The sequence below is a fragment of the Equus caballus genome, chromosome 18 (assembly GCF_041296265.1).
Source record: "Equus caballus isolate H_3958 breed thoroughbred chromosome 18, TB-T2T, whole genome shotgun sequence".
Taxonomy (NCBI): Eukaryota; Metazoa; Chordata; class Mammalia; order Perissodactyla; family Equidae; genus Equus; species Equus caballus.
In genome coordinates, this window is record NC_091701.1 from 38,451,257 (window position 1) to 38,474,365 (window position 23,109).

Here is a 23,109-nt window from a genome sequence, read left to right on the forward strand (position 1 = left end):
CTCTGGGGAGAAGAAGAGGGTCATTTGCAGACTAAAATGCAGAGCCAAAAAGTATCCTCCTGCAAAATCTGAACGTCACATGCACCAATTCCAAACCTAAACCATTTGGGGTCATTTTATATCTCCCGGTTAACCAAAACTGAAATTTGCTTTGGAAGTATCACATTATAAATTATAAAACCCAATTTCCCTAGTGTTGTTAGAGCTATTCATGAAGTTGCCTTAAGTTGGAATACAGGTAACATGAAAAAGTGGATTATGCAGCTCTGTTAGCCACAAGACTGTTGTGGCGACTTAGAAACAGATTTTGTAATTTTAGTCCATGTTTTGTCATAGATTGCATAGGATGTCTGAAGCCAGCGATTCTCTCCCTTGGGTGCACATTAGAATCACCCAGACCTCTGCCCTAGTCTAGTTAAATCAGTCCCTAGACACATGAGGCCCAGGCGTCTGTATTCTTTTTGATGTTCCCCAGAGAATTCTAACACGCAGCCAGGTTGAAAACCACTGTCTTAGATGTGATTCGTTTAAAGTCTCATGATTCATTTGCTTATATAATTCAGCTAGGCTGGTGTCATCAACAGTCTTATACGTCTCCTGTTTCTTTTGCAGGGCACTCCTAGATAAACTTTGTTTCTCTTATATGAATATCTTAGAACTTAAAGTGATATTCAATGATATTATACTCTGTTTCTAAAGAAACCTTTCCCCTTATTTATGCTGTAGGTGGTGGCAGTTACCTTACTACTGGATTGGAATCAAGCTATATGATCTGGTTGCAGGAAGCAATTGCCTGAAAAGCAGTTATGTCCTCAGCAAATCGAGAGCCCTTGAGCATTTCCCTATGCTCCAGAAGGACAAACTGGTAGGAGCAATTGTCTACTATGATGGTAGGTGACTTTTTTCTTTTTTACGAGATACTTTTCTCTCACTCAAGACCCTTATAGTATATTCTAAATGAGATAATTTTGCATCCTCACTTTTAGTGCTAATCTTACACAACACACAAATGCACACATACACTAACCATGTTCTCTAATACTAGCTTAAAAACTCCCCATAGTGTTTTGCTTTTAATATTGTTTGTTTTTGCATATTCCTTTTCTTCTTTGGTTCCTACTTTGTATCTCATGGTTGGTTTGGTCCGTTCCCCATCATTATGAATTTGGACCCCGCCCTCATGCCATTTAATTTGTTATATGTTTGCCAGTGACTGTTTCCTTTATGAATATATTATAATGTTGAAAGCAGCTGAGGATCTGTTAGGTTTTCTAGATGAAACCTCTATTTTCAAGGGGTTATAAACCTGGGAAAAAAATGCCCCCTGGGTTGAAATTGACGTTTGTATTTTTCACAGGACACAATTCTTGAACAAATAATTTATGTGATAAAGGTAGATGAATGTTACATCTGTTAAACCAAAGCCTAAATTTTTATTGCTTATTTTATTGTTGTTAGATGTTTTCTAACAATGACATTATCTAGTATCCGTTTGTCACGTGTTCAGTGTTCATTCTTTGTGTGTGAACAATATAATTTGTACACTTTTATCTGAAGGAACTAGCCACTTAATATATCTCCAGATGGACCACAAAACAAAACAGGAAGGCCATTTCTGAAATTTCACTATAGTTTTAAGGGGTGTATGGAATTGAAAAATAGTCCAAGGATGTTCATTTATAGGTAAATAAACAGATGCAGATAATTGACCATGTTCAAAAAGTCTTAGAAATTTTGTGACACAAAGGACCAGTGGGCTTTTTTACCCCCATTATGTCATCTTTTGTATTTAGTGTTTGATGTCTAAGCTCTTAGCATGAGGAAACGTGTTTGTTTTGTTTTTTCAGGAGACTTTGATGTTTGTGCTTCATATTATGGGATGTCCTCAAGGCCACCGCCACCTTTTATTCTTTTTCTCACGGTTAGGTTTCTGAATCAATTTAGCTGTCTGTCAGGCTTTCATGTATGAATGCAAAATGTATGTGTGCAGAGGGGGCGATGGGGACAAACTCAAGAAAATGTCCTAGGAGCAACAATGTTAGAAAAATGTTAAGAGTCTTAGATAAGCATTAAAAGCTAGAAAATGCACAGTTTACAGTGCCTTCCAGCATCTAAACACCACAGGGGGGGCACTTCACTACTTTTTCAGTGCCCTTGATGAAGCCTACATGTTAAAGGACAACCTTCACTGTGAATTTGCTTTTTCTGCATCAGACCCTTAATGTTAATTCACTGTAGTTTACTGGGTGATTGGGACTAGGAAGGCATTCTGCCTATGGCACCCCACCCATCCTGATACGGAAGGATTTGTGCCCTTTGCCTCTTCTTACTAATCCCTCCTGCACAAACCCTCTTAAATGCTTGGTCATTTCCTCTACCTTGTGAGGTATCAAGCACTAACTACTTTATTAATTTTTTTGCTTGTGCATATCTGAATCTCCTTAAGAGGACTATCAGTTGATGGCATATCTGAATTGGTGACATCTGTTTTATATTGGTTTGATATTGGCATGAATTATAGATTCTTACTGATTCTCCATTGAGAAACCAAGGGAAATCTGTGTCACATATGCAGAAGAAACATTATCCTCTTAGGATCAAGAGGAAGAAGACTTTCTTTAATGTAGAATTGGCTTTTATAGCTTGTTACAGTTTGCAAAATTATGAGTTTAGCAGAGACTGTTGAAAAATTCAAAAATTATTATTTAAAATAATTTCATATTGATATTTGAAAATTGATTGTAAAATCTTAATGGAAGGGGTAAAAATAATTACATTCTAGTCATTTGACATAAATAATTTTTTTTGACCCTGTTCTGAAATGATACAGGCCTACCTATGTCATGCTTAAGGTAAGGCAAAGCAACAATATGAAATGAAGCATAGCTCTATGGTTTCACAGCTGTATTCACAGATAGGGCAACTCCTGTTTTACCTAATGGTATGATAAGCAAATGAAATATCAACACGGAAATCAGGTAAAAAGGAGTGTATAGGTAAAGAAATTAAATGCAGTAAATGTGTAATCAGAAAAGGAAGGGGATGCCTTACCCTTTGACCAGAAAAATAACATTATTATCTGTCTACCAAAATATTTGAGAGAAGAAAAATTACCTCCTGAACATTTACCATTGCAAACCATATTTAAACATTATCCTTTATGAAAGCAACCTTTCTTAACAGGAAAAAAAATACTCTTCTTCCTAAATAACCATTATGAGAATGCAATAACAGTCAACCAACTGATTTCAAAATGCCTTCAGGCTGCTTGAAATAATTTTTTTTCCCTTAAAAAATAATTTATTGAGGTGAAATTCACATAACATAAAATTAACTGCTTTAAAGTGAACAAAAGTAGCAATTTGTATAACTCTCACCTTGGGGGAATCTTGATTATGATGAAAAAGTGGCACAAGTAATTAAAGGAATTTTTAGATGCTACAAGAAGTTTTGCTAACTAAAAACTCTCACTAGTAATACATTATACAATTACTTCAGCATCAGTTAAAAGTGAAAAATAGTGGGTTAAAAATGTAGTTGAACAAACTAGTAAACATTACCATTAACTTGGACCAGTGACCAAGACGATCTTTAAGATTCCTTCAACACTGAGATGTTAGGGCTGTAAGTTCTTCCCTCTGAAGTACAAATGCACAAAGGTCAAGAAATTTTCTTAATTACTCATAAGAACATTTCATCCTAAATAAATACTGATGACCATTACATATGATTAAGGCAAAATCTATTCCTCCACAAAAGTCCATAAAGGTAATAAAATAAATTCCATATATTCTTTTTTTTCATCTTTTTTTATTGAGAGATAATTGACATATAACATTATATTAGTTTCAGGTGTACAATATAATGATTTGATATTTGTATATGTTGTGGAATGATCACCACAATAAGTACGTGGTTACAAACTTTTTCTTTCTTGTGATGAGGACTGCTAAGATTTACTCTCTTAGCAACTTTCAAATATGCAGTACTGTCTTATTAACTGTAGTCACCATGCTGTATATTACATCTCCATGACTTATTTATTTTATAACTGGAACTTCGTATCTTTTGACCACATACTTTTAAATGTAGTAATTCTAGCGTCTATTCTGTGCTTAGCATAGGTATGACCCATTGCCAGATTTTGCTGTTAACCACTGAAAAACAAACTCACGCATCTGGAGGAATAGCTGCCATCTTTTTCGGTATAGACAAAGTAAATGTCAAATTTCTCAGTAAATCCACAGGAAATGAAAGCTTGGATAGGAAGTGACATGCCAGGTTATATTTTCTTTTTATATTCTGTTGGAGAAAACATGTAGTCAACGCCCTGGTTTTCTGACTGAGATGTGTCCTACTGCTTGCCATCTCCTACCAGTGAGTCCAGCTGGACCCTGTCCATGGCTGTTACCACCGATAAGGGGGTTACCAGGTAGAGAATGTGGTGACTGGTGCAACTCTCCCAAGTAGGCGAGAAGTATTTAAGGCATGACAAGCTTGGGTGACTTGGCAGGCTGTGGAAGTATGTGAACCAGCTGTAGTGGGGAGCCAGTTTCCTCAGGAACTTATTTTGTCTTCCTCTGTCAACTTTACTTCAATCTTCCTATTCCCGGGGTAGATCTTTGGTGCCATTCTAGGTGGACTCCAGTCATCCAATCCAGTGCACAGAAAATGATATATAATTAAAAATCATTAAATATTTAAAACCGTTAAATATCCCCATTAAGGTTCTGTAAGATGAAATTGGAGAACAAAATTACAGCTTTAAATTCTTCCTTCTGAGAGTCAAGGCATTGACAGAGAGAGATGTCTGTTATTTCATACTCGATGATGCCCTTAAGTATTCCTTATGCACATATGAAAATAGCAACCTACAAGAAATTACATTGGCTCTCTGAATGTAAATAAAAGTTGGTTATATCCATGTTTCAAAGGGGGAATTAAAGCCTAGGTTTCACTAGAATATTCATTTTTCTTCCAACCTAAAACTCACAGCATACAAATAGATGAATTCAGCTCGTGAGAGAGCAAAGCCAATTTAATCTCTGGCTCCCCTGAGGTAAATGTAGTTCACGGTCCTGCCCCCACCCCAACCTCAGCTATAATCCCTGGCTCCTGGAGGTAAAAAATGCACTGAAGTGAGGAAAATTCTGCAGCAGGATATAATGATCCAAAATGACAGGGACAATAATGACAATGAATTTCATGTCTCCCAGTCATGAGCTGGAGATGCTTGACTAGGCTGACTTATACAATTAAATTGTTACAGGTACAGCAGGAGACGCAGTTAGCTGTGTGCTTTGGGGAACGATGCCTCTGGCAAAAGGCATATTGTGGAATCCAGACTCTTTTGTTAGGAACAAACTATCACTCCTCCAGGCGTGTACCCGCAGTTGCACACTTGAATAAAAGGAAGCCTGGGTTAAAGACAAGTCTTTTAAGGTGTTGGTTTTATCTACTTTGAAAGCTAAAAAAAATCAATTACCCAATAACACAAAGGTGATTTCTTTTAGTCTTATGTTTTTGTTTTTCCACTGAATTCCTGGAACATAAGTCAAATCTAAAGATGGTTCCTTTAATCCCCATTTATATTATTTGCAAGCACAATTATTGAACTATAATTGAATGTTGTCTACTTTCAATTTGACAGACACATTAATTTTTTCAGAGCAATAGAAATAGGTTGGATAAATAACTGAACGATATGGATTTACAAACAAAATAGCAGTGCCATTATGCAAGTTTGGCCATGTACTTCTTAAGGCAGGTCTTACAAGGTTGGAACAGTGATTCTAAAGTAGAGAGTGTGAGCCTCCTGGGGTGCACAATACCATCCATTGGGTGTGGAGAAACATATTAGAAGTCCTACTTAGATTATTTCTATCAAATTCCTTATAAATGTCTGTTTTTACATATGGTTCAAATGTCTATAAGTACAATAGTATAAGTATTTAATTTGTAAATAAATATCCATATGAGAGTTATATGCTGACATTTACTTTACTTTTTATTTTATTTTGTTTATTTTTTTTGAAGATTTTATGTTTCCTTTTTCTCCCAAAGCCCCCTGGTACATAGTTGTGTATTTTTAGTTGTGGGTCCTTCTAGTGGTGGCATGTGGGACGCCACCTCAGCATGGCTTGATGAGCGGTGCCATGTTTGCACCTAGCATTCGAACTGGCGAAACCCTGGGCTGCCAAAGCAGAGCACATGAACTTAACCACTTGGCCACGGGGCCGGCTCCTTACTCTACTTTTAAAGTGCTCAACTTAGTTTTTCCTTTTTGAACCCCTGGGTGAGTAATTTGTCATCACTTTATGTCTTTGATAATTGACTAATTTGAATGTTTTCAAGATAGATGTGTTTAGCAAGAAGAGAAATTCCTCTTCCTCTGGAAGACTAAACATTACTGAATCCTTTCCTTCATTTCTCAAGAGCTTATTTTTTCGTTAACTTTGACTGAGGAGTCTAAAAAAATGAAAAAATCTAGTGTCTAAGAGGGGATATTATCTGGGATCCTCCAAATTTGGCATGATTAAAATGTTTGTTGTTTTTATTTCCATCTTAAAATAAAAATATAATAAATTCATTTGAAAATGTCAAGTTCTATTTGTCAACAATTCTCAAAGCTCCTAACTCTTTTCATTATTATTGTACACGCCAAGGTTTGTATGGTGATACATATAAAAGAATACATAGAACACATATATAAGTTGTCTTCCTTTTTTATCTTATGTAAACATTTTAAAAGGATCTATTTTTTAGTTTTATTTTTCAACTTCGCTAAAGTATAATATGATGTGTTATATGTGTTGATATAAATCCTTTGGGAAACAATTAGATAATCCTAATAAAGTTGAACATGCATATACCTTGCGATTCAGTATTTCTATTACTAAGTATATGCCCCAGAGAAACTCTTACACGTGCCCACCAGGAGATATGTACAAAAAGTTCATTGCCACACTGGGTATAAGTTCAAAAAGGGAAATAATTCACATATCTATCAAGAGGCAAATGAATAAATAACCTATAGCATATTCACATAATGGAGTAAAACAGCATTGAAAGTGAATGAACTAAGCTAACTAAACTGAACAACACAGATGAGTCTTAGAAAAATAATGTTGAAAATGGCATGATAAGTTGTCTCATAATGGCAAGCATCACAATCCTACTTGAAAACTGCTTTCCAAAGTATTGTAGTGTAGTTGAAACCATCACCAATATGGAAGTAGACGACTTAGGTTTGTAAACTTCACTGAGTTTTGAGCCACACATTACACATCTATGAATTTGGGCTTATAATGCCTAACTCACTGGGTGTTTTGAGATTTCAGTGAACTAATACATGTAAAATAACTTTTTAACTATAAGACATTATTTAAATTTTGATTGTTTTATTTGGATCAATTTTATGGCTATTCTATGGTCCACCAAATTTCTACTTTTCATGAAAACGTTCCAAAGTGAAGCATCAGTTCCACCCATGTCCCTTTGTGTATTTAAAATTTGCAGATTGTTCCAAAAAATTTGCAAAACATTCTTAGGAGAAAGGAAAATATTGTGCATACAAACATGCTCCACATAAATATACAATCTTTGAAATTTAATGGTTGAAAAACATAGCATTTTAAAGAACTTTAAAGTTATCCACCTCTGAGACATTAATTTAAAACCTACTTGTTTTAATATTTCTCCTTGTCCATATGCAGTTTTACGTTTATAAATTAAATGAAAATTTTTTTCCGGATTTCCTACTGTCAGCTTTTCCATTGTATTTCTCCTCTTGTTTTCTGTGAGCTACATAAATGAAACTGACATTATTGCTCATATAGCAGGCATATATTTTGCCCCCGAATGCTGCCTTTTTGCTATTCAGTGTATCTGGATACCAACTAATGCTAAATGAAGTTTGACATGTACCCCTAAGAAACAAAACTTATAAATTGTGGCTTCAAAGGAAACCTTGAATAAATAGGACACATTTGTGTCCACCCAGGCTAACATCCAACATATGCTTTAGCTTCCTGACGATGAGACAGAGCAAAATAGCCCCTAGGAAAGTTCGCAATTGTTTATTGCTCACTTGACCAGCGTGTATTAAATACCAGGCTTTCATCCTCTTATAATTAGTTTTTTTAAAGGAAATCAAAAGCACGCAAAAGTAGATTTGATCAGGTGTAGCATACTGAGATAGTAGTCATCCAAATTGTACTCTGTATATAAAAGCTTAAAAAAAGTGCTAAAACTCACCAATAGTGGATATGTATGTATGTACAGTGAGCAAATAGTTCTGGTCAGTTTACAGTCAGTTATCTACATCTCACATTCTGTTGCTCACTTGACCCTTTTTAAAGAGATGTAGGATCAAAAGCAAAAGCTGTTGTATCAAAAATCTCCATGCCCTCTTCCCCCTAGTTTATTCATTCATCCAAAAAATATTCATGGAGCTTCTACTGTTTTCCAGGCATTGTGCCTGGCATTAGGACCAAATGCATTAAGGATAGAGTTCTGAGGTTTCAGATTTTGAGAGAGTTCACTGCTTATGTGCTGCATATTGTGCCACATACATGGTCCCTACTACCAACAATGCTTTACATCTGAGTATGGTTTTCAAAATGATTTTTTCCCATAAATTATCTTAGTAGAGCTAGCTCAGTGTCTATGATGGAATGGGATATTATGATCCCTATTTTATAGGAGAAGGGAAGTCAAAGCTAAATATCTGGATCAATATTTTGGACATGTAGGGAAGTGAAAGTAATTTTTTTTTTCTTGGCTAAAAAAATGAAGTTTACAAAATATGGATGATAACATTATGTCTTCTTTTAGCTGCCATTAGGTTTTAAGTTTGTCACACATTTAAAAAAAAAGAACCAAATAGTTCAGCAAAGTATACACACACATATATATTTTTTTGTGAGAAAGATTCACCCTGAGCTAACATCCATTGCCAATCCTCTTTTTTTTTGCTTGAGGAAGATTAGCCCTAAGCTAACATCTGTGCCAACCTTTCCTCTACCTTGTATGTTGGATGCCTCCACAGCATGGCTGATTAGTAGAGTAGGTCCACATCTGGGATCCAAATCTGGGATCCGAACCTGCAAACCCGAGGCTGCTGAGGCAGAGAGCACGGAACCCTAACCACTTGGACATGAGGCTGGCCCCAGTATACACATTTTTATTAAGGGAAATTTCAGACATATGGAAAAGTAATGAGAATAATAAAATGAGCTATCAATGTCAACACTTGTATACTCATGACATAACTTCGTTTATACTCTTTTCTATTGTCCTCCTACCCCCAGATAGCAAATATTTCATCCATGAATATTTTAGTCTGTATTTTTAAAGTTAAGGTCTTTGTTTAAAATACAATCGCACCTAAAATGTTTAACAATAATTCTTAATATCCAATATCTGGTCATGATCACATGTCCTCTGTAGTCTCATAACCTTAATCAACTCTTGATTAAAAAAATCAACCCATAGAACAAAGTCCTGGTTAAAGTTCATACACCCCAATTCATTCTTCTTAACTAATAGGTTTCCCAGCCCTTCCTTTGTTTCCTCATGGTTTAGTTTAACAGTTCCCTGTATTTCCTGTTCAGTAGTCATTAGGCTTGTTCCATTAATCTGTTGCTGCAAAAGAAACAATACCCAAACTCAGTGGTTTAACACACCACTGGACGCTCTCTCACAATTCTGAGGATGGATGGGCTCAGCTGGCTGTTTCTCATTGGGGATCCCTCCTATGGTTGCAGTGAGATGGCAGCTGAGGCCAGAGTTTTCTGAAAGCTTTCTTACTTACATGTCTCACATGGCTCCTGGGCTGAGAAGGCTGGAACAGCTCGGGGCTGGCCCTGCATCTCTCGCACCGTGGCTTTTCCACCTGACTGGGTTGGACTTTTATGTAGTCAGACTTCTTATGTGGGGCTGGCTTACCCTTGTGAACCTACCAAGAGACCAAAGCTTAAGTGCAAGGCTTCTGACTAGCCTGACACACAGTGTCACTTCTACTACACTCTTAATTAAAGTGAATCACAAGGGCTGCTCAGATTTAAGGGATAGAATGTTACAATAGTAAGAAAAACAGAAAGCATAGTTTACTGGGGAGAAGTGGGACATCTTTGGTGACTAGCTACAAGGAAGCTGGTCAAACTGTTTTGTCAAAAATACTTTATAGGTGGTGGGGTGAATTTCCATTGCAAGTCTTTTTGCCTCTTTTTAAAAAAAATTCAGTTATTATAATCATTGCCCAGATCCATTCCAGTATTTCATTAGAGGCGAAGGGGTTAAAAATGGTAATTTTCTAACTCTGTCTTTCCAACTTCATTTATTAGTTGGATCACTTATAATTTCCCTGTATCGACTCTTTGCCTACCTTGAGGTACATTTTGTATAAAATTTCTGGATAAATGCTTGATTTTTTCCATTTGTCTACTAGTTTTCAAAAATAATGTGTTTGTTTTCTAGCATCCTCCAAATGTGATGAGATCTTTTTGGATTATCAACTAAATTCATGACTTTAAGTATATTTGATGTGTGTAAATCCATTACAGTTATTGATGTTCAGACTGCCCTATCGCTGGCCCATGGGTACCTCCTTAAGTTGACTTCTTAGCCCTTTTGCTATGCTATCAATGGTCTATGATGACTTCTGTGCTATCTGCTATGACAGGATATTCCAGGCTCATGTGGAAACTTTCCTGCCCTAGATTTGAAAGCAGCCATTGCTCCAATAAGCCTTGAGTCCTTCCTGTGGGAAATGGTAATTAGAAACCATAATCTATTTGCTATGGATCTTCATTGCTACTGATTGGTCATTATTTCTAGGCCTTTCAGTTGAAAGTGTTAAGAAAAATTTTTTGTTTAAGGAAGAAAAACATGATGAATTCTTAGACATAGTTATACTTTAAGTACATGTTTACATATGTTTTGTTTAACTCATTAATCATACCTCCAAAAATATCATTGCTGAAACCACTTTGACTTTTTTGCTGTTGCAGTTGTGATGTTATCCTCTAAGTATATGCCAATGGGGGTATATAGAGAAATTTCTGTGTTTCAAAGCTATTTGACGTAGTTTCTATCAGTGTGGTTATGCCACCAACTCAGTATAACAAAGCAATGTAATTTTATGTTAGATCATTAGGGATTTATTTTTTTAAAGCTGTGCATTTGTTTAATAATTATGTAAAATACAGGATTTCAAAATCAAAATCAAACCAAAGACTGTTCAAATAAGGCTAGTTTCTCTCCTTGTTCACTGCTTCTTAAAGATAACATTTTTCTTTTTTAGAATTTTGGTATATCCTTTCATTATATGTGTACATATGTATGCATGTGTGTTTATTATACATATGTGTGTATGCATGTGTGTATATTATACATACGGTTGTATTTGCTACCCCTGCCATTTCTTAGATGATAGCGTGCCTTGCTTTTTTTTACCTAATTGAGTGGTTATTTCATTCTATTGTAGTATATGGAACTGCAAAGTTTTGAGAAGATGAATTTCAAGAGGGTCTAGGAACAAAATTTCATGAAATTAAATATTATAGCCATGTTAGCTGCTTAGATCAAAATATATTCGTTGCTACAGCCTTAGCCATCAATAAACCACATTTTCAAGTTATTTTTCTTTTTATAAGTAAAAGTAAAATCTTATTTCATTTCTTTGGCCACCACAAAACAATGGCACAGTCACTAGTTTTATCTGTGTAGAGAGCTTAAAATTAGGCTGCAAGTCTCAAATGCTATTATTATCATTATGTAAAATATGCTCTGATTTGTTTAAATTTGCTAAAACCTAGTTCATATCATCTGCTTGTGTTGAATGCCAATCTGCTTTGTCAGACTAAATGCTCATGTTAATTATAGTGTTTTAAATAGATGGGTCTGTTTTATACTAATATATGAAATTATATACTTCTTAGTAAAATTTTATTTTTACATTCTTTATATTGATGGTGCATTAAAAGAATTTAGATGTGAAACTAATTAATTGTAGCTTATGGTTAAGATTTAAAAGTTTAAGGGATTTTCTGCTTTTGTTTTAGAGACATTGGGACAACACATGCCTAAGAAATATAAGCCATGTTTAAATGAAGCTTAAAGTAACTATCCAATGCATTTGTCCCAAAGTAATTCTCCTTCAGAAATACAATCTTGTAGGTCACATTTGGAAAGAGAGAGAGAAGGAAATAATTGCCACTGGAATATGAAGAAATAAATAGGAAATAAAAAGCTATAATGATTGGTCCTCAGGAACTGATTTTCTTGCTCTTTTAGTGTATGACAATATAATGCCTCACATATCTGTTGGCTGAGTCCCTAGGTGCCCACTACCTACTCTTGCATGTCCCCTAGAATTCTTTCAAGGGGATCTAGAGTCTTTGCCCAGATAAATGTTTAGGAAAAGGAAGAAAGAGAGCAAAAACTGTCATCAAATCCATTTTCGAATTGTTCTGCACATGACACACAGCTTTCTTAGTGTAATGGAAAGCCCAGCTGGTATCTAGCTTCACAAGAAATAGCAGTAATAAAAACATCTCTTCAATAAAAAAGCCCCTCACTTTAGTTTCAACTATCAATTCTACAACCAAGCCCTGGTAACATAATATAGAAAAACTGTGAAAAAAGTCATTGGTGCATAGTTCTTATAAATGAAACTAACACCTTGGTAGATTATATTCTCTGGAGCCAAATAGAACACTGTTTTAGAATGTGAATTTCAAGCTGGTTTCATTATGACTATTAATAGTTACTCATATCACACTTTATATTAGTAAAACACTCCTTAGATCATTATATCTGCCCACAGAAAATATGAACCACACAACGCTTACTTGTTTTTTTTAAACTCAGCTCTGCACATTAAACACACGCTTAACTGACTTCCCACACAACTTACATAACTACTGCTCCTTTACTATCTGAAACCAGAGAAACGTTCTTGCATTCACTGGAAAAGTATTTCCAATTTGTAATTTACTGTCTGTTCAGAAGAATAAGTCTTAGAGGGCAAAATGAGAAAAGAACACAATAATTTGATGAACAACTCTCAGATTAAGAACAAATCAGGCAACTTGTGCTTTGCATCTTTGTGTCAAAGATGATAAATACATAACTCTGAATTAACTTGGGATAGGTAACTCTGAAGCCTCAATAAACCAGAAAATTCATATTTCCCAGGAGTTTTAAATTCTTCTGATTCTTAACCTGAGAAATGCACTTGTGAACAGGCCTGGGGATTCATGCAGTTTTACTTTTCCTCACAGAGGACAAAGTCTGACTGAGAGACAGCTGAGAACAGGCTCTAGAGAATTCTCTCTCTTGACAGTTCTCTGTGTGCAAAGCACTGTACCTCAGGAGTTACCTCAAATCGGATTTGAGAAAAGAAGGGATGTAAATACATTATCATTAAAAAGTAAATACAGTCAGGATTTACAAATTGGGTAAATTCGCTACTCCCACCCCATTAAGTGAATAAAATAAACCCAAATTATCTTTTTTAATAGTTGCCTCTTCAGAAAGCATTAAAAAAAATTATAGTGCATGCTAGTTGTAAGAAATATGTGTTGTGTAAAGCAAGATTAATGTATGTTTTTATCTTTTCCTTCTATCTTCTACTTGTATATTTCTTTTTCTTATCACTTTTGGGTAAAACTCGTATCTTCATGATCCTTAAGTATGAATAGAGAGAGAAAAACTTATTTCTCTGCTTAATTATTGCCTATTTTTTTAAGTAGCAGAAGACCCTCTTTAGAAGAAGCTAAGCATAAACATTATTAACACAAACATAATGAAACAAACATACAATTTAGAGTAATATTTAAAGTATATAAATACCTAGATGCAATTAAATACCTCGTCCACTAAAGTTTAATTTGAATTTGCGACATTTGCTGCTTAATGTAACCTTGGTCCTCCTTCTCTCTCCACCCCACCCCAGATGTGAATGGAATTAATTCACCTCACATATTTTAATTTAGATACTGGTCTAAAGCTTACCTTCTCCCCTTTTGGTTATTACGTATCTTTGGTCAACAAGCCTTCGGCTGCACCTAGGTGTTATTGAGGCCTTGTGTGTTGGGCGGCGGTCTGACTGAACTTCCCCCTCACACCTCCCCCACCGTCAGAGTTTGAGTAGGTTCTCTTCCCTCATTATGTGTACTTTGTGAGCTATGAATTTCAGACTGTTTTCCCTTCTTGATTTTCTTTGAATTATGCCATTTTAACCATTTTTCTCAGATACTGAACTTGAAATTTTAGAGACACCAGAAGGACCTGATCCTATGAGCTCTTTTATTGAAATTATTCTGTTGACTGCCATAGCGGTTACCAGAGAGCAGTGCTGTGTGGAAACCAGGTGAAACCACGTCACAGAAATTCCGAGCATAACCAACCAAGTGACAGGAACTTAGAAGCCTAGTGAGTAGTAGAGAACTTGGGGAAAAAAATTCCCTAATTTCCACCTCTCCCACCTGTATTTGATATAGAAATCGTGCTTTTCTAGTACTGGACAGAGTCACATATTAAAACAACTTGCCATAAGGTCTTCCTGACTCACGCTGAGAGAGAGCCGGAGCACTTTGTGTCGAGTAGGAGTCTGTGTGCGCTAGCAGAGCTCTGTCAGCCTGCCAGGCCTCAAGTCGGCCTCTGGGGGATGAAGTTCCCTCAATCTTCAAATCCATCCTCCATCTCCACAAGGAGGGAAGTTGCCAAGGGCTGGAGGAAGCAGCAACCACTGAAGCACTGAGTGCTTCTCTCCTGAAAGCTCCTAAAAGCTCACTGCTTTTAGTTTCCCTTGTGTCCAGAATAAAACAGGAGTCCTCCAGAAAATTCTGTACCATGGTAGCACTGAGGATCCTTTGCATCGCCCCTGGTGGTCTCTGTATATATATATATATATATACATTTGATAAATCTATTAAAGGGAAATAATGAAAAGCTGAGGAGCCTTATTTTCCCCTATTAACTCATGAGCCAGGAGACTTTTTTTTTTTTTTTTTTGAGATCTTCTGAAGAAGTTTTAGAGAATGGCTTAAAAGCAGTATTTGAATTTTAGCCTCATGTTTCTGCTGCTGAAGTTGCTGTTCCCAAAACCGCAGGGCTTCTTGACCAGCCGGCTTTCACCATACAGCCTTTTAGCCCATTAAGGAATCTGAGTCTGTCAGCTGTGCTTCAGGTTTGACTTTTATTATTCTTAGTTGCTTTTGATAAATCTGCCTTCCAGAAGCTTGTGAAAAGCCCCAAGATGTGAAAAAACGGTTTCTATGCAAACATTGCTGAACTCCCTGCTGCATGATTCTTGGGAAGAAGTTGACTGGGTGTTGACATGTGTTACTTCTGAATCGAGGTGTGCCTACTGTAGGTCTAGGTGTATGTTATATTGTTGCCATGTCTGTGTAGATGCTAAAAATGAATGTCAATACTTTCTAAGGTTTTCTTTTCTTTAATTCTGTACTCTATTCTTCTTCAAGATTGACCTTAACATATTAGTCTTGGGATATTTGGAATGACTATAAAGGAAGCAATACTTTGCATAGAAAGTTGAAATAATGTGTAGATTCATATCTTTCCAGATAGGATCGTATTCTTAGGTTTTTTTTTTAAATATTACTAGCAATTTTGTTTATCTATTCAGTAATCATATATTAACACAAAGTATGTAGGTAATGTGATAGGTATTGTAGATACACAGGATAACACGAAATATTTCTTTTCCTCAAAAACCTCTTTGACTATTACAGGATTCAGACAAGCAACCCAATGATTTGCAGTACTGTGTGAGAAATTCTGTGAGAGGCCTATACCTAAGGTGGGCTTGGGGGGCAGATCTAAAACAGCTTCCTTAAGTAAGTAATACTTTGCTGAATTTTGAGAATGAGTAGAAATAGGCAGATAAAGTCAGTGGGGAGGATGTGAAAGGGAACATTGTGGCCAAAGACACGAAGACACATGGAATACAGGAAGCAGTTATATAGAGTGTGAGAGCAGGGGGAGTAGAGATGTGGACTAGCGAACAGGACCTGGATCATGGAGGGTCAGGTATGCCTTGCTAAGGAGTTTATTTTGAATTCTGTAGGCAATGGGCATCCAGTGAGTGAAAATAGCATTTCATGCAGGGAACTCAAGATCTAGGGAATATATTTGGGTGATCAATGAGAGAGTCTTGGATGAGATTTTATGCTGCTTCGAAGGAAGCCAGACTGAGAGAGAGGTGAAGACATAATACATGGGGCAGTAGCCATCTCTTCGCTCACATTTCCTGGACAGGTCTAGAATCCACTAGCTAGATTCTCTTAATTTTTGATAGTTGTCTTTGTGGCTTGGCCTTTTTATTTATACATCTGCCATTTCTTGTCTTTTGTTACATCTTTCTCAATTTGGCAGTGAATTAATAAACTAATATCAAGTGTGTTCCAAATTCTTTTAAAGAACGCTCTAGATCTTTTAAAACTTCAGTAATGTGGACCTTAAAAAAATCTATAACTGCCCTGCTGCTTTATGTCAACATTTTGGAAAGAATATCAATCTTTAAAGCAGTGTTAGAGATATAGACCCTTGGGGGAGTGAAGAATGCCTGGTGCATTGCTAATTTTGTACTTATCCAGGTGTAAGAGAGAGAGGAGTAGGCAAAGCTATAGATAGAACAAAGGCATGTCAATTGCAACCTGGTCTCAGTTTGGGCTTAGCTCTCCCCACTAATCCCATATCAAAATGTTAGGGGTTTGCTTATTTATTTCTAACCTGTATCATATTAAGATCTTATTCTGACAAATCGTGGTTTGATTTATAGTCTGTGCTTTTGGCATGTGCTTTAATGGCATTAGCCAACTCTAGACACATACTGAATTCATTATGTACCTTATGTATGTAAGTAGTAATACTTCCTTTTAATGAACATACGGTCACATCAAAGCGCTGTGAGGTTGTTTTACAAAAGCGTCTTTGTGCAGTGCTCCTCAGAAGTTTGAGACACGTGTTAAGTTGAAGACTAATATGCTATAATTAAAGTTATATTTTAATGGAGTAATGTATTATAATTTTGCCCTCTCCATAAGGTGAATAGACTGTTATAGTTTGTTTGGGTCTTTGATTCTTAGGCTTAGGTTTTTCATTAGAATTCAAAATTTTTGACATAGAAATTTTTTATTTGTGACCAGATGGATTAAAAACTCATAAAGAAAAATTGACCTTGAATTTTTATCCTGAACTATGATATTGATAAAGAGTAGATGAGTGACTCATTTTCTTATTCTCTGTAGGCAGGAAGAAATTCACAAAATCTACTTTTTCTAGAGAGCTCTATATATGGCAGCACTAAGCCTGGCTATGTCTGCTAAAATGTGTCTTGTCCTTAAAATAGGGACACGCTTCGATAACTTTTGAGGACAGGGCTCTCCCAAGGCGGGTTGGTGGAAGAAGAGAAGTGAACCAGGAACAGGCAGGCTCAAGGTCTAGCCTGGCTGCGAGCAGTCTTCTAAGTCTAGTCTTCCAAAGTCTAGCAGTCCAAAGCACCTGTCTCAGCCAGCTTGTCAATCTTAGCACTCCTCCTCTCTGTCCTCATCAGTGTCGGGGCGTCTGATGGTGGGTCTGAGCAGGGAAGCAGTTTTCTCAATGAAGTGAGGGTCCATGGAGTCAAGTGCGTGACAGTGTCTTGGGGATTCTTTGGGAGGGGGACGTCTATGGAGGACACGAGGCATCTCCTTGAAAGAGAGAGAGAGAGGCCAGTCTTTGGGGCAAGAGCTAGGCAGAATGTCGGAGCTCTAGCCAAGCAAGTTGAGATGGGAGCAGAGTTTTAGTCCAAGTAAGAGCATAGAGTACACACCGGATATTGGACAGGGACTCTTACGTTTGGTACATATGGTGGGAGAGACTGCAAGCCTGGTAAACACTAAGGATTCTCTTGTCTAGTGGTTCCCTGTAGGCAGATAACAGTTTGTGGGCAGATTCTAGTTCCAGAGGGTTGAGACTCCTTATATATCGCCAAGTGCAATCAGGATTGACTCAGGATTGACTCAGGGACTGCTGAGGGCTGAGCCTGCAAGTTGAAGGTTGTCTGTAATTACAACTGGTTGAGGGCACCTTGACTATCTTAGATAGAAATTAATAGGATCTTTCTTTAACAGTAACCACTAACTAGCATTTCCAGGAAGACTCTGAGAATTGCTGGGAATATGGACAAGAAACCCAACTCACTGAAGTGTGGTATTTGATTCTTTTTACTTTTCATTATGAAACAAAAAGGAAAACATTAGTAATAGTCACGATACATCCCAGCCTTTTATTTAAAAATTGAAAGTAAAACTAATAAATATATTTTCAATTTTATGTGGCATTTTATAATACCTAAATTTAGTATTCTCTTTTTTATGTTATAGGAAATGATTAGAACTGTGAGGGTGTAGTTGGTTTGTTTTGTTGGTTTTTTACATTTGAGTCTTGCTGCATGTTACCTTGCTCCAGTATTTCAGAGACAAAGGGAAACTTTTTTTGACAGTCATTGAAATCGTTTTAGTGAAAAAGCTGTTTTAGTGGTACTATGTAATTTTAATTTAAGTAATAGTTTGTCAGAAATGAGTCTATAGCCTGTTTATTGAATCATTTCATTTTTAAACTATTACCTATTTACTGAGGGCAGATTTGAATCAAACTGTCCAGCATGTAGGAAATGTCTTTCTCAAGTAGAGGGGGCATTAGTTAGATCTGTGGTCAGTTCTTTTCCCCCTAGAGGGGAAGTTCTGAACAATCATGTTTTACATATGTGTGGAAATGTTGAAAACACATGACAGGGTAAAGGCAACTTCACCTGAACCAAATTAACTACGTATAGATTTGTCATTGGGAGTCCCCATCAGCATAATGATGGTGGTGGTGGCAGCAAAAATAATCTTCCTTCTTCTTTGCCTTTTGAAAATTTTAACTTTTGGGGCTGTCCCCGTGGCCTAGTGGTTAAGTTCACCAGCTCCGCTTCGTTGGCTCTGGGTTTGCTGGTTTGGATCCTGGGTGCTGACCTATGCATTACTCATCAGGCCATGCTGTGGCAGCATCCCACATAGAAGAAGTAGAATGACCTGCAACTAGGATATACAACTATGTACTGGGGCTTTGGGGAGAAAAAAAAAATTTTTAAACTTTCTTTTCTAGCCTTATTGAGACATAATTGACAAATAAAATCATAAGACATTCAAAGTGTACATCATGATGATTTGATATATATATACATTGTGAAAGGATTCCCCTCATCGAGTTATAAAATTTTAACTTTTTATTATCAAAATATGCAAACATACACAAAAGTAAAATAGGATTTTGAACCCATATGTACCAGCTCCGGCTATAACAGTTATCAACTCATAGGTGATCTTATTTAATTTATTCCCTCCCTTTCCTCCTCTCCCTCTTACGTTAGTTTTCCTCCTGGAGCAGAGGTCAAATTCCTACCTGCCTCTTATTTTGTTTTCTGAGAATGGTTTTTACATTTTTAAATGATTCGATTTTGTGGCACAAAATTATATAAAATGTTAACTTCAGTGTCCATAAATAAAGTTTTATTATAACACAGCCACAGAGTATTTTGTGGCACAAAATTATATAAAATTTAAGTTTCTGTGTCCGTAAATGAAGTTGTGTTGGAACACGGCCATGCTCAGTCGTTTAGGTATTGCCAACAGCAGAGTTGACTAGGTCCGTAGAGATTCTATGGCCTTTACGGGAAAAGTGTGCCATCCCCACACCTAGAACATTTGAAAGAATAGCTAACTGATAAGGACTATTCTTTTTTTTTAAACAATATATAACTACTATGCTGTTATTACATCCAGCTGAATTATAGACAATTTTTAATATCATCTAGTACATTGTCCATATTCAAATTTTATATGAGATGTAGTTGGGCCACCTAGAAGTTGAAGTATCGTTGAAGGTTAGAGTAATGAAACAAAACTTTTGGTGTGTGTGTCAGGAAAGGGATTATTTTTTTTAAATTTAGAGATGTGCATTTTCAAATTAGATAATAGAATGCAGTTACCTAATTCTGTTTTCTAGCCTTTTTAAAAGTATGGATGGTCATTATGAGTTATCAGCAATTTATAACTCAAGCTACTTTCTCAAAGTAGAAGATCTTTTTTCTGACTTTGGCTAGTCTATTTTGCTCCTTTGTTTCATCCTTCCAGAACAACAAATCAGTTGGCTTTAAAAATATGGCTAGAGCATCTGGCATAGTATTTGATGTATGTGCTTGCAATATTGACAAAATTTCGTTGATAAATACGTTGTGTATAAACTTCCTATTCGTGTCTTTTTTTTCTGGGAGATAGCAGATATCTACTAGCTGTTCAGAGGTGGTTAGTGACATTAAAGGAAGGGCCTTGTTAAGCTGATTATCACAGTATTTGTATCTCAGACTTCTGCCTCAGCACGTGATCCTGGCTATAAAGGTTCCGAATATCTGTTTTTTCCTTTCTCTTAGGATGATCAGGCTCTGCTAAATTGATGGGCACTAGCCAAACTCGTCGACTACTGAATTATAAATTGATTACTTTAGACACCAAGGGGTTTAGCACTTTCCTACAATGCCAGGCACTGTTGTCTTTACTGGAAATAAATCAGTGGCGGTGATGGTTGGGGTGGATAGAACTAAGTTCCTGCCCTTAATTTATTAATTCCTATGAGAAACAAAACATCCATGTGGATCAAAGACTCATGATTTTTGTTAAAAAAAAAGAAAATTTCACTAGGGCAAACCTATATGAATAATCAATTTAAGATCAAGATTTTGCTTAGTAACTATCAAGTTCAAGCAAAAATAATTGGATGTTCTTACCATACTTTGAAACAGTATCTGTTAAAGATGTATTTGTCAAGTGAATCTGAAGCTTTTGTTTTTATAGTTAAAAGGGGATTAAATTCTTACTTTTCTTCCTCTTTTAGAGTTTCAAGCCCCACATAAAATTTCTTGATAAGCATTAACTCTGGGTTGCTAAGAGATATTATTCTGATAACTGAACAATGTTTATGATTTGGATAACAAAGACTATCTCAAAAAGAGAAAGATGAATTTAGTAGAAGGAAATCTTTGTTAACAATAACAGCTTCATTTTTATAATGCTTCCCAGTTTACAAATGCTTCCACATATACTCTAATCTGATCATTTCAGTGGCTCCAGAAGGTTGGCAGAGAAGTTGGTATTAACCCTACTTTGCAGATGAAGGACCAGAGTGGTGGGCAAAAGGATGTGCCCAGAATTGTGTCAGCCTATGGCGCGCTATGTTCTGAACTCAGGTGTTCTGAATCTTCAGGCCCAGTGCTCTCCCTGGGCAGCCAAGTGTTAGCCTGCTTTTCATGTTAACGTGACAGTACACATTTTTTTCAGACAATCAGGACATTGGGCTCTGGTCAGAGGGATTTGATAACAATCTGACAAGGTGTGGAATCTTCATGTGATTAGAGAGAGGAATCTGATAAGATAAGGGCTTGTCATGCAGCAGATAAAGGTTCTCAAAAGGCTGCTTCCAGTTAGAATTCCCTGGCTGGTCCTTAACAAATGGTTCCACGTATTTATTATGTAGCTCACTCTTAGAATCGCCCCTGGGGCAGGTTGAACCATTGCAGTGGGTTTGTGAAAAGTTGTGTGCATGTCCTCACATGCAAATGAGGAAGGGGAACCGAAAGATTGTTCTGTGTATGTGAAAGAATTTGCTTACTCACTTTTGCCAGTCCTTTTATGAGTCCTCTTTTACTTTGGTATAGAATTAGATTCTCAAGTTTTCAGTTCGTTTATTTAAAGTTTTGTGATTGCAACTTATCAAATTGGTAGAGCTGGATGGAACCTGAGATATCATGAAGTCCCCCCTGGGGCTCTAATAATAAGGAAACTGAGGCACAGGGGTTAGGACTTGTCCAGGTTTTCAGTCTCAGGCAAAAGAAAAATAAATCTAGCTGACTTAAGGAAAAAAGAACCTTTTGAGAGGACATTGGGCAACAGGCAGAAATGCTGGGAAAACAAGACATGGCTTGAAAAATAAGGGAAGTGAAAACGATTTGCAGCAACCAGAGCCACAGGCGAAATCCTGTCTCAGAACCAGAACACTGATTCTGAAGACTTTAGTGCTGATTACTCAAATCCCTTCTTGCTCTGCCACCGCTGCTGACATCTCTGTCACTGCTGCCCACAGAAAGTGATGGCGCTGCCGCCATTGGCCTCCACCTTCAGATTGAATTCTTCATGTCTGTTGTTCTGGGTTGTTAGCTCTAGATTGGCATCTGTGTCAAGAGCATCTGATTGGTGGAGCCAGGTTAGAGGCCTATGTCCCAGTGGGCCTTCCTTCTCTCCTGTGGGAGGGGGTAGACTCTGCCTCTCTTCAAGGCTTACATGACGGAGAGAAGGGGGTTAGATGCTGAGAAGCAAAAACAAAGAAAACCCAGACCGTCATCTATTACAGAAACACACCCAGTTAGTGGCTGAGGAATTAGAACTTGGATCTTTTGGCTTTTACCAATTTATAGCTTATGTTGATTTCCTTTGTAAAAACTGGCAGAGGCTCCCTGTTTTTAAGAAAAGATGAAGTCCTTTGGATATTTTGAAACTCTCTGTTAGCCCATCAAAGCTGTTTTCCTCTGGATTGAAAACCATTCTCCTGTCTTCCTATCCTGTGTGACATACAGAAAAGAATGCCTTGCTTGTCATAGTGAAGAGAGAGAGGACAGAGAAAAAGAGTAAACAATATTAGTCAAATTCAGAGATTAGAGATTAGTTGTTACACATTTCAGGAAAAGTTTGCCAGAGTGATGAGCAATAAATTATGTAGAATGGGAAAATATACAAGGTTTTTTTGTTTCTATTTTTAAAGTATTTTAAGCAGTAGTCATATATTTTAATTAAGGTGTGACATGGTCTTGACTGTCCAATAAATTTTATTTTTAACTTTAAATAATAATAGTTAATATTTACTGAGAAGTATCATGTCATGACATACATTACCTATCTTCCTAATTCCTCGAGATAATCCTCTGTCAATCCCATTATCATTCCCATTCCCATTATCCCATCCTCATTATCCATTCAATCCCATTATCATCATGTGGAATTGAGT

The 23,109-nt window shown here is 36.6% G+C and overlaps 1 protein-coding gene across 10 annotated transcripts in view; it reads left to right on the forward strand.

Moving 5' to 3' along the window:
* The window catches only part of GPD2 (glycerol-3-phosphate dehydrogenase 2), a 139,110-nt gene that overhangs the window by 71,538 nt on the left and 44,463 nt on the right, over positions 1–23,109 (forward strand). For all 10 annotated transcript variants that reach the window (XM_070240565.1, XM_023621966.2, XM_070240563.1 and 7 more), the window contains 1 exon segment: positions 727–890. In XM_070240565.1, coding sequence (XP_070096666.1) covers positions 727–890 — 164 coding nt within the window.